General features: G+C 35.1%; 1 protein-coding gene across 4 annotated transcripts in view; it reads right to left on the bottom strand.

Annotated features, from left to right (window-relative positions):
• The window catches only part of TAPT1 (transmembrane anterior posterior transformation 1), a 50,137-nt gene that overhangs the window by 24,955 nt on the left and 12,486 nt on the right, over nucleotides 1–12,696 (bottom strand). For 2 of the 4 annotated variants that reach the window (XM_051798442.1, XM_051798445.1), the window contains exons 4-5: nucleotides 11,133–11,156; nucleotides 3,095–3,257 (exon numbers count right to left, since the gene is read on the bottom strand). In XM_051798442.1, coding sequence (XP_051654402.1) covers nucleotides 3,095–3,257; nucleotides 11,133–11,156 — 187 coding nt within the window. Of the gene's footprint in view, nucleotides 1–3,094; nucleotides 3,258–11,132; nucleotides 11,157–11,807; nucleotides 11,875–12,696 lie in introns of all 4 variants that reach the window. The other 2 variants (XM_051798446.1, XM_051798444.1) reach the window with 2 other exon arrangements.

Genomic DNA, 12,696 nt, shown 5'->3' with positions numbered 1-12,696 from the left:
TATACGCCTAAGTAGGAAAAAAACCTCCTAGCAGTAATTCTAAAGATAGAAAACATATGCACAGCATTTTAACTTGTAATTTAATACCACAGCAAGAAAGGTCACAGGGAGTTCCACCAGTTCTCAACACTTCATCATCCTCAAGCAGGTAAAACTGAATATCATTACAAAGAAAGAGGTTTTCTCTGTCTATACGCTACAGTTCAGTAATTTTAAAACTAAGCTGCACAACAAAAACAACACTTCAAAATTTAAATTTGGTATCACAAGGCACATGTCTGGCTAGAAAAAAGAGCTATCTCTCATTGCTTACTAATTCAACCAAATAGAAACAGTTGAAATAGAGGTAGTTTTTCAACTTATTCAAGACAATATTTTCTCTTGGACACATTAAAACAACATGTAGCAACAGAGGACTAGGTGCGTAATGTACCTTCAAATGTTGAACCATATCTACTAAAAAGAAAGTAAGTTCTTGGCACAACACAAATAAACCTAGACTTGGGATCATTTCCTGACTTTTTAAATTAAGAGTTCTCAAGGTAAAGATACCAAAGTGAGTGAAGTCATACTTATTCAAGAAACATTTATTAAATAAAGTTTCCTAAAATATGAAAGCTGAACTAAAATAAAATTTTACAGGATGTTTCAAGTAAACTATAAAATATACTACCAAGTATCAACTATGAAATAGAATGAACAAAACCATGAGCTGATGAAATCATAAATCTGATCAGTTCAAGAGATATTTACAGTGGCATTGTTTTCGGCTTTTAGATTTTGTAAATTAGTGTGATCTTTATGATTTGGTTCCTGCTCATTGTGATGACCCATTGAATAATTACACCTGGTGTAGTAACACTAACTACAGAATGCTGAGTTTGGTAATTTTTTTGTCCACAATATTGTGAGGGTTTTAATAGATAAAATGGTGGCTTTTGTTTCACTGCTATTTAAACAGTCCTTGTTTCTTAGCTGAAAGGATAGAAAATATTAAAACCCACCACAATATATTGTTGCTTGCTTTTCCAAATATGACTTACCTAAACCCTATATGCCGGCTCCAGGCTCCAGCAGAATTCCATGGTGAGTGCTGTCACCATCATAACGCACACTGGGGCTTCACAAGGAGCAGGAGCCGGTGGGTCTGAATCTAAAAAAGAAAAGTGTCATTTAAGCCAAATGTGCTGAATGCTCCCCTCAGGCTGTCTGTTGGGAGCATTCAGCACATAATTTGAAGATTTTGCATTCCTCATATCTGTCCAGGACAATGTTCCCTGAACTTGCCAACAGCCGAAAACATTAGGACATTGTAAACATCTCTGTTGCTCAGTGATTTCACTAAATTAAAAAGATCTTCCTATTCTGAAAACTTGTGAAAAAATGTAAAGCATATTGCTTAAAAAAAGTACATTAGCAGTTCCTTAAAAAGCATTGCTTGCATCAATGGCAAAGACTTTTAATAAAAATCACCAAAACAGTCTAAGCAAGCCAATATTCAAACTGTTGAAAGCTAACTATCAACTAAGTCTTTCAGCAGGATCCCATGAACATTTTCTGCCAATACTGCTGCAAGCTGCCATAGTAAAAAAGCCCCTTAAAAACATGCTCTCTGCTTGGCATGTTTGGTTTCATGAGAAACTATGGTAGTTAAACACTGTTTCCAGCTTCAAAATCTAATATAATTTTTCTAATAACCATGAGTGGTAACAGATTTTTCTCTTTCCTAAAAGAAACACTCAGGCAGCACTTTTCTTAGTTGAGATACATGCTTTTGATTCTGCTACATATAGCAAAATAATTCAACTCTTCATTCAAAATGGAATGGCACGTGGCTTCCAATTCACAGCAAACAGTGTAGTATCGCTTCAAATGATTTGGTAAGATGAGAAAGTATAGCACTACTTGAAGCAGTCTTGAAATAAAGAGAAATTACTATTTTGAGCACATGGATTCATTTAGTAAGTGATAATCTCTCATCAATTATGGAACTATATATGGATAAGTATTACCCCACACAACTAAAATCCATATAGTAACTCAGTGCTAATTTAATATTTGTACATATTTTTCAGCAAATCTAAAATCAAAGGAAAATAAAAACCTATGAATAAACAACTGAGGTGGCTTGTATGATATTTATTTCACTTATGATAAAGTGTTTTATTTATGCAATATTTTCGTATTTTATGAAGAAAGAACAAGTGTCTTTAGACAACATATTGAGATTTAGCAGAGTGTAACCCTATTTTAACAGTCTTCAAACAAAGGTACAACAGATGTTCAAACAAGGATTAATGTCATTCAGAGATCCCAGAATCCTAGCAGAGTAACTTTTGTGTACAAAGCCTTGAGTGAGTCCTTTTTAAGAGGTTGTATTCCTACTATGTTCTATATTTGCAGGATGGAGATAAGATTGTAGCTATGAGAACATTATTTACTTTGTGAATCATTGATCATAAAAGTGCAATTAAAAATCTCATGCTTTACATTAATAATTAAACAGAAACTATTTTTTCACCAGAATTTCTCTTTATCTTGCCTCCTGAAAGAGAATTTCCTTTTCTTGTGTCACTACATTCATTCAACTTATTGCTTATGTACTCAGGCTTAAGTCTGCTAGCCAGGACTCAGACAGGTTAAGTAGTAACATGTGTCCTTGCATACAATGAAAGCTGTATTTCCATAGTGATGGATAAAAAACCAAATTCCATGTTTTCTACTATCTTCCTTCTCTGCTCTCTCTCTCGGGATCTTATCACTATTTCAAATCAACAGTTTCTACTTTGCTCAGTGAGCTCAAAACCTCATTCACTATCTTGCATTTCCTAAGACACATCTTTCATTTCCATTTCTCAAGTTTCATGCTGTGGAATTGATTAACAAGCTCCAGAAAGTAGGCAATTGGAAACAGATTCTAAAAACTTATTTTTCACAAACCTGCCTGTTTCACTGCATCTAGGCTTATTATCATGGGTATGTGCACATTTGTGAGAATACCAGATACGCCACATTCTAAGGACCAACACCGTAACACAACATTTTAGATAGTCTGAAAAAGGCATGCTTCATATTCTGATACCAACATTCTTACCTCAAGCATGTTATAGATGATGTAGAGCTTTATGACAGACTGTCCCCTTATCAGATGATACATCATAGAGTAGTCAACATAGTGCATCATGAAGTAGCAGATGACCAATATAACTCCTTTGAGAATGTCACATACCTGAGCAGGTTGTAGCAAACGTCTATCACTGAAATACAAAGGGCAAAAAGTTCCACTAAATGTCATGTACCCACAAAATACAAGTGTTACCAAGTCAACAGGAATTTACAGAAGCCATTAATCAAGGATATATTTTAATGTGGTTTATTACCGCCCCTTCCTCTGACCCTCACTTCAACTCCATGATCATGATACACATTTATAGATCACACTCATGAACAGGATCACATCCTCTTATCTGCCACAACCCTTTAGTTAAAACAGTGTATTTATTAAGAGCTCCTGGTTATTAAGAACCTTCTGCATGCATGCCCTTTGGTTTCTAATTTACCTTCCCTCTTCCAGCCAATCATATTTATGATTTTGACTTCCTCAGTTACAGAAGCTGTATTTGCTATGACCAAAAAGAAATGAAGTTGTCATCTTCAATTTCAGTCTAATGAACCAGATGCTGAGGAATAGGTTGTAAACATAATTCTGTATCTTCAAGCTCTAAGCTCTGCAGCAGTAAATGCAAACAATTTGACATCAGAGCTTGAGGTTGGTCATGAACCAATGCAGTTTTCTATCCACAGTCCCACGAGTAACCCAGGAGACTAAAGGAATCATTACACAATTTCTTCCTCTAAACTAGAATTAGAGGAAGAAAATAGCTTTACCTCAATTGCCCCAACAGTAGCCATACACATAATGAAATTGTAAGGCAGTATTTACTTGTCTATTTACTTAGTTTAGTATGAACAGGATGCAAAGCAGTTAAAAAGCCTTCAAATGAAATCAAAAGGTTGACAACTAAATATAAAAAAATGGAGGAAATAATTTCTATTATATATATTCTTTATATACCCTGAAAGGCTTTTACAGAAGTTAATGTTTCATAAAAGTTGGAACCAATTAGCAGAATGCAAGTTACGAATTTTCAATTTCTGTATTCTTAAATCAGTAGGTTATCCAGAAATTAGACAGTGTTCTCATAAACTGATAAGATGTTTAGAAAAAAAAAAGTAAGAATTTACACTATTTATAAAAAAACCCCATCCAAACAGTTACTTATGACTTCTGGGAGTCAAGACATTCTACAGACCTTGGGGACAAGACAAAAATCCCTGCAACTTCACTCTTTTTATTTAAATATATTATCAGAGCTGGAGTGTTATACTTAGTGTTTCTTTGTTGTCTTCCATTCAAAGAAAAATGCCCTGAAGACATTTTTGCATTACATTGCTATTATATTATTATATGGGCAAACAGATCATGCGTTTGCTAGGAGTATGAGCAAGAAAGTTTCCAGAACTCTCAGATTTACAGTATTAGACTCTGAACAAGGAGCAACTGCTCCTTTCACTTTTTACTGCATAAACTGTATTAAAATTCATTATATTCTGAATAATAGAATTCAACCTGGTCCAGCGTACGAGAACTGCTTAGAGTGGCTTTTTCTCTGTAAGAGACACTTTCCTGCTTTCAGAAGTCATCCAGTAACAATATCCACACCACTTATTTCAGACAAAGTCCTTGAGAAAAAGCCTCAGTGAACCTTCTTCCTTTCCCCACCCTCCAAACTGAGTTTTAACTGAAAATACTAATTAAAAAACTTACAGAAAACTGAAAGTGTATGTTTTGCCCACTGCTTGAAAACCTATGACTATGTCTTTGCATGACACACCTCCCCCCAAAAATGCACCCCAACCTGCAAAATCACATTTTGAAAATTTACTGCCTTATTTAACTACATCTGACTTAAATGGTTATACTTATTAAAATATAATAGCATATATTGAAATGTGTATGACATTTAAGCAAGCTCATGATTATGATTACCATTCATATGCTGAGTAACACAGCATGTTCCTTTTTCTCCAACCTACTTTCATTTTGAAAGTGTACTCAGTCATTTCAGTACAAGTCTACAGACAACACTCAAACTCTGCAACACAGACTGGGATAAAGTGGTAAAGGGTACTCCTACTCCACCACAGTAACACCAGGTGTTAGCACGTGAAAAAGAGAATCAGAATTTGTTATTTAGAAAATTAGCATCCTCATACTTCCCAGCCAACAATTTCTTTATCACTAGAGAAGCAGTGAGCAGTACCTGGTAGAGTACACCTGACTAGCAAAAGAGACACTCACTTCAAAAGCCTATATTTTAAAAGTTTGGCAAGGTACCAATTTCAGTGATAGGACGGTGTCTTACTGAAATGCAGTAAGGAGAATCTGTTTATGAATCTTCTGAAGCAGTCAGAAAGATTCTCACAGGAAAATGCTTTGATGTCCACAAATCAATACAGACTGAAAATATCATGTCAAAGGTTTTCTGGCTTACAAGTAACATCAAAGATGCTCAACCAACACTACAGTCACGAGTCACAGATGTTCTGTACTCTATCACTCTTCTGCTTGTGTTGATTTTCATCTGTATGACTACACTCACTCAAGTGAAACCAATTCAGGAGAAGCCAATGTAAATGCAGACAGTAACCATCACAGGGGAATACAAACTCTGAAAATAGACTACATACAATCAAGAGCACAGCCGCTCTTCTAAAGGTGGTCTCAACTCTGCAGGCTAACACTGTATGAAGTTCCATACAAACTTGCACACAGCATCATCTACACTGGAAAGATTCGATTCAAAGGCTGCCCTAAAGAGGCAGTTCAACTACTCTTGATTGCTGATGCCTTACAGGAATTAAACTTGTAGAACAGATTACATTCAAATAACATTTTTAGAGAATTTTAGAATCATTTAGGTTGGAAAAGACCTTTCAGTTAATCAAGTCCAACTATTAACTGCCAAGTCCACCACTAAATCATGGTCAACACATCTTTTAAATACCTCTAGAGACTGTGATTCCACCACTTCCCTGAGCAGCCTGTTCCAATGCTTGACAACTCTTTTGGTGAAGAAATTTTTCCTAATATCTGATCTACATGACCTCTGGCACAACTTGCAGTCTTCTTGTCCTAACTCTCAAAGTGACTTGGACTTAACTTCTCAGTAGTGTGTATGTCTAGGAAAAAAAACTGCAGTAAACAATTTTTTTTCTGACATTTTAATTAAAAATACAATCTGTTAATGTTCTATTCAAAGTCGTACACAACTTCTTGTGCTTCTCATCCACAGGGTCCAACATTAATGCTGTGACAATTTCTTCAAAACACAGTAGTCCTGGTATTGGCTGGGACAGAGTGCCTTTTCTTCTTAGTAGTTGGTACAGTGCTGTGTTTTTTGGATTTAGTATGAGAATAATGTTGATAACCCACTGATCTTTTGGTTGTTGCTAAGAAGTGTTTACCCTGAGTCCAGGACTCCTCAGGGTCTCATGCTCTGCTAGTGAGGAGCTGTACAGAAAGCTGGGATGGAAGCACAGCGAGAACAGGATGTCCCAAACTGGCCAAAGGGATATTCCATACCACAGAGCATCATAGCCAGGATATAAACTGAGTGAGTTACCAGAAGGGGACCCACTGCTGTTCAGGGACTGGTTGGTACCAGTCAGAGACTGATGGGCAACTGTGTTGCGTATCACCTGTTTCTTTTAGGTTCTGTTGCTCTCTCTCTCTCTTCTTATCATTACAATTATTATTACCAGCATAATAATTAGTATTATTATGAGCATATTTTGTTTCAATTATTAAATTGTTCTTATCTCAACCCACGAGGTTCACCTTTTCTTTCCAATTCTCCTCCCCCCGGGTGGGGGATGGAGTGAGTGAGTGGCTGTGTGTTACTTAGTTGCCGGCTGGGATTAAACCACAAGATCTCAGTCACAAAAATATCCTCACTGTTTCAAACTTCCTCTGTTTGATGACAGAAGAGCTGTCAGAATCTCTACCCCCTAGTCAGCACAAGGGATTACTGCAAAGGCTGACTACAGAAAACTGCCTTCTAGAAAGTGAGAAGAGTAAGAAGATTCTAGCATTTAAAATATATTTCAGTGTTCTTTCGTTGCACACTAAGAAAGACCCCTTCATATTGACTAGACAAGTAATCTATGGTGTACAACTAACATGCTTCTGACTGAGATTAACTATGTCCACTGTATAAGTCCACAGAAGCATTTTTATTGTAGCAGAATCCTTTTGCACTCTGGTTAATAACATTTACAAAAGGATTTCAAGGTGTGGTTCTGAATATAATATGGAATAGGGATAATTATTTCCTACAAAGACAAGAAAATCAAATAAATAAAGTCTAATAATTTGTCACCTTTCAGCAAATATACAGAACTGACTGCAAAGCCTGTAGTTATGAAATGATATAGTCAGTGTTCAGTGAGAACTGAATGTTGCAGTTTTCCTATATGATCAGGCTCACATTGGTCCAATCTATATTTGTTACAAGTCATTCCTATCCTTTGCATTAATCTATTTAATACACATAAACACACACAGGCTGATATGATTTTATGCCTGTCATAACGTCCTAGCCCACCCATTTCACACGCTATATTTTCTGCATTAATTTTTTTCAATATGTTTCTATTTATTGTCTTTAGTAACTACTCAGTACCAACACTGAAAAGTACTTTCAGAACATCTTAAGCACTAATTAATCAGACTTCATGATTAATATAACACACAAATTCATACTGCTGCAGTCATCCACACCATGAGTACTACAGAATCTCAAAGAAACAAAGATAAAAGCTGCTAGTGGCAGCTACACAAAGGCCAAAAAACAAACAAGAAAAATACAGCATAGTGTTGATCATTTTAATATCTCACCTGAAAGTAGGAACCCAAGTTGTAAGAATTAGCCATTACTGAGCTACTGTGGTAACTCAGAGCAGGATACTGTACAACCTTATAAGTCATGCTCTCTGAGATGCTCTTAACAGAATTTTACAAGTGGTTTCATTATGCTAAGTCTCAGGTTTCCACACTAACTGTACAGCATAGACTATCAACAAATCAAATTTTAAAACTTCCTCAAACAGCAAAGTACCTTAATACTAAAGAGTAAGGCTTATCCATTCTATTGCCCACTACATAAAATCTTATATTGCTACACTATTGCTATCACTGAATATCCCAAACTTTTAAACATGAGATGATCTTTCAATCTGCTGAATTCAGAGTGAAAATCCAAGCATTTCTCTACAGATAAACTCTCTTGCACTGTAATGTTAACTAGCACTACAGAAGAAAAACCACACAGAGACTTCAACTTTCTACGGCATGTACTTCACAAGATGTGGAAACTCCTCAGCCTTTGGGTAAATTTATCATTACATCTACTAATTGACAGAAAATCTCCTACAAAACAAAGCCTTACATCTCAAAATCATACAAACACAGAAATGCATGCTTAAGGGCATATACAAGCTTATTATTCATTTTAACATAAGAAAGTTATGTGCAAGCCATACTACTATGCCTCCCCATTCCACCACAGCATGTTTCTGTTTCAGCCCAGTCATTTAACAAAAGGAGAAGTGTGCCAAGCTGAGCGCTTATCATACAGTGTTTAAAGCAGTTAAAAGTCAAATTATGGCAAAATTTATACAATGCACTGACTGACATCAACCAAGAACTAGAAATTTAGAAAAATCGGTCTGTTACAGAAAAAATTTACTTTTTACAATATACTAAAAATCAAGGTTTAATACTCATACTTCAAACTTTCCAGTTTATGGTTTGTTCACCTTGAGACACATTTAGAAAGTGTGAATCCATGTCTTTCCCCTGTTCTGAAAACCACCGGATCTATGCATGTCCCCCCACTTTATAAAGCTAAAAGCAAGCAACTTTCCTTATAACTAGTTAGGAAGCATTACTTTGCTACTCTATAAAATTAATTAAAATGCTATCACATTAGAATGCTACCAAATATCCTAGCTACCCACAAATTTCTTTTACAAATTTTAGGAACAACAACACCACCAAAAAACCTACTTTTTTTCATGATTTGTGATACTTGTAAAAAATCCACTTTTTTACAAATACAGCCAAACTCATATCAAGACCTACATAAAACAGTTACCCAGAGAAGAAAAATCTGGTATGGAAAACAAGTGGTCCTTGTAAGCAAACTCACTAGATAAAGTGAAAGTTTAAGGAACTAGTTACCTGTCTGTAATTTTCAAGGTCTATCTATTTAGTATCATACACAAAATGCCATGATCTTCATCTTACATAGTAATAAGAGTTTTGTCTCCATCTACTGGTTGAGAACCATTAAGTTCAATCATCCACATGGTCTATGACTACACAGATGGTAATATCACTGGATCTGTAACGTTTGCTACGGAACAGCACGATGGATTTCACAGTACTTTACTAAAGCAGCAAAATGGCTCAAGGCTTTCAGTGTATTGTTATCTACCCCATCAAGCCGTTTTTTGTTCCAACAGCTGTACAACTGAAGTTACTTAGCATTCAGCAGAGCATTATTAGGAAAAAAATCACAGTTTACCAATATTTATCTTTAATATGTTAAAAATCACAAGTAGCTAGTGCACAAGTTTAAGTGAGTGATTTCTGAAAAAAACAAGACTGTGTGTTAAGTATTTTAACAGGCCTTGTTTGTTGAATTTAAAGTTGTTAAACCATGTGGAACATGAAATGCACCCTGGACAAAGAGAAATTTGTTCTTGCTGTATAAAAAACCCTCCTCCCTACAGTTGTTTCTCGTACGCTTTTCAGTAACTGTCACCGCACAATGAACAATGTTTTCACTATATTGTGCAATCTGCAGACAAGTACACTTGTCCGAGCTCTTAGTTACTTTAGCATCCAACCCATATGCACTCTGAATATATTGTTATAAACTTAACTATGCACAGACTGTCATATGATGTCATACGACTTCTTAATTTTCGTCTTTCAGGCTTCCTGGTGCTCCTCAATTCTTTACTAGTCTGATTATACATGGTTTTCCAGTCACCTTAGGGTTGTTTGCATTTTGGTTGTTGTGTTGTTTTTTTTTTAAACCAACAGGTATTCGAGACATTTTTCTTGTTTAACTGAACAGTTAATTGCATTTTAAATGGTTCTTTTCTTTTAGTCTGCTTAGTCTCATCCAAATAATTCAGATTACTCTCCTTTGAAGTTAACACAGACAAAATTTCCCATACTGATGTCATAGATACAGTAATTTAAGATATGAATATGGTAACAGTGTAATAATGCTTTAGATCGATATTTTCATATTAATAAAAAATAGACATATACATTTATAAACTTATTATAAGAGTAATGTTTCTATAAATGTTGTTTTATTTCACGGAAAAAACCCTTTTCATTTATACAGGTTTATTGTTCCGCTAATAATGCACTGAAGAAGTCTTTTAGCACTGAGGTTACAAGTTTGAGCATGTATTTTACAGAAAACCTTTTCTAATTATATTATTTGTAGGATTTTTTTTCCTGTAGTCTTTATCAATCTCTCAATTCTCCAATGTATCCTTCATTAATCAACCGTGGTGTCATAAATTTCTAATCTTACATGAAGCACTAACAAAAATGATTAGATTAACACATAACAGGATACTTTCCTGTTAGCATAACTAAAGATGTCAGGGAAAATAAAAAATACAAGCAAGTTTGTCTGAGGGGTATACATGCCCACATAACTACACACTAAAACTTTTTAAAATGTCCAAAGTGATCCATTGGAAATATTCTACAATTATGCTCATTTGGCTTCAGGAACAAAAGCTATTTTGATCAAATCTAATATCCAGTTTGAGGCTTTAAAAAGAGATACATCTTATAGTACCCAGGACTTCACTGTTGTAAAATTGTGATAATAAAAATATGTCCCAAATGAAGAATTCCAAGGTACTGAGAACTCAGTTTGCCAAGATTAGATGGCATTGCACTTCTTAAACAATAAAAAGCCTCTACATGCACACAACACAGCACGAGACCATGCTAAGAATGAAACAAAACCAACCTTGCTGTTAGGCCCCGATGAGAGCTGTCTCAAAATAAATTAAAAAAAAAAAAAAAACAAAAACGAGATTTCAAATAAGTGACAACTAGAATAAGCTTTCATTAGGTTTTTATTTTTTTAACAACAGAATCAACTATAACTGAAGTCAGTAAACAAACTGCTCAAGTGCTGTATTTTATTATGCACAGAATCGTCTTCAAGTCTGATACTACGACACCTGGCAATGAACTCTCAGGACTCCCCAGAATTTAGGTTAAGCATTTCAAAAAAATACCTGCTTGAAGTACACACAAAAATAAAGCTATGAACCTGATTGAAGCAGTACTTAGAACAAACATCAAAAATCTTAAGGCACTATTAACTAAAGTACAGCAGGGGCTATAGTTTTTCCAGCATATCCTATTTTAAAATGGGCCAAGTGGGTACTTTAAGCAAAAATGTTTTAAATCTAACATCACAACTTCCATAGTGATGCAAGTTACATATGAAAATATACCTACTACAAACAGCACTGAATCAATTTTGTGTGTTGGTTATTAAAACTAAGTGTTGCTTTCTCCTTTGAAGTACATTGGTTAATTTAGCTATTTGTAACCAGCCTTTTTACTGATTACATGTAGATGTGTGAATTTGGCTGACAGCACAGAAGGAAAAAGAAAATCAGGATTTACTCACCAAGGAGGAATCCCTGTGACACCACATTCCATCCTATAAAGGAAGTGAAAGTGCTCTTCCCTTCGGTCTGATTTACAAGAAAGAAAGAAAGAGAAGGTTGTAATGTTGCTACACTATGCACTGCTATGGAGAGGAGAAAGGACTACTTGGTCTGAGAGTACACTACTGAAAATAATGAATGCACCTTCCTTTTTTGATTGGTAGAAAGCTACACATTTTGGTGGGCAGGTGCATTACTTTCTCAATGAACTTAAGGTGACCATTATAGTCCTTCACAAAAAAAAAAAAATTAGGCTTGGGAATAAGTGTGCAACAGAGGTTCAAATCTATTTAATAATCTGACAATATGAACAAAGAAATAATGTCCTAATAAGAATGCCAGTGTGTTTTATTTTTTTTCTGAGATGCTTTCTTTCTTGAAATAATGCTGTTCTATTTATTTCCTACTGAAAAATGTAAATCTGTGAATTCTTAGGAGGGCAATGGGAATTTTAAGAGTTACATAGAACACAGCTGAAGTTAATGATGCTATTGCTGACAGGACCTAAATTAATTTATTTCAGAGAGCAGAGTAAAAGCAAAATGCAGAACATGTATTTATAAACTATATATACTTCCATGTGGAAGAACTGTGAAGGCCTTGTCATTCAATCTTCACATATAAAAAAATCTTCTACTGTACTTTCTTGAGAAAACTAGAATTTGGAGGAGAAAAAAGTCTCACTTTCCCTATCAAGTCCTTACTTGCTTTGTGGAGATGATGTAAAATGCCTTCAGGGATAATTAAATTGGGAGTCCCATCAGAGTTTCACTAATACACAATTTTAGCTTTCATATCATCGGGTTTTACAAATAATATAGAAGAGCTTTTCCATATTCCCATATGACC

Source organism: Manacus candei, unplaced genomic scaffold (genome assembly GCF_025592945.1).
Source record: "Manacus candei isolate 608988 ecotype Guabito, Panama unplaced genomic scaffold, ASM2559294v1 h1tg000048l, whole genome shotgun sequence".
Lineage (NCBI taxonomy): Eukaryota > Metazoa > Chordata > Aves > Passeriformes > Pipridae > Manacus > Manacus candei.
Note: the sequence above shows the minus strand (reverse complement) of the source record. Positions and strands in the feature narration are given on the sequence as shown.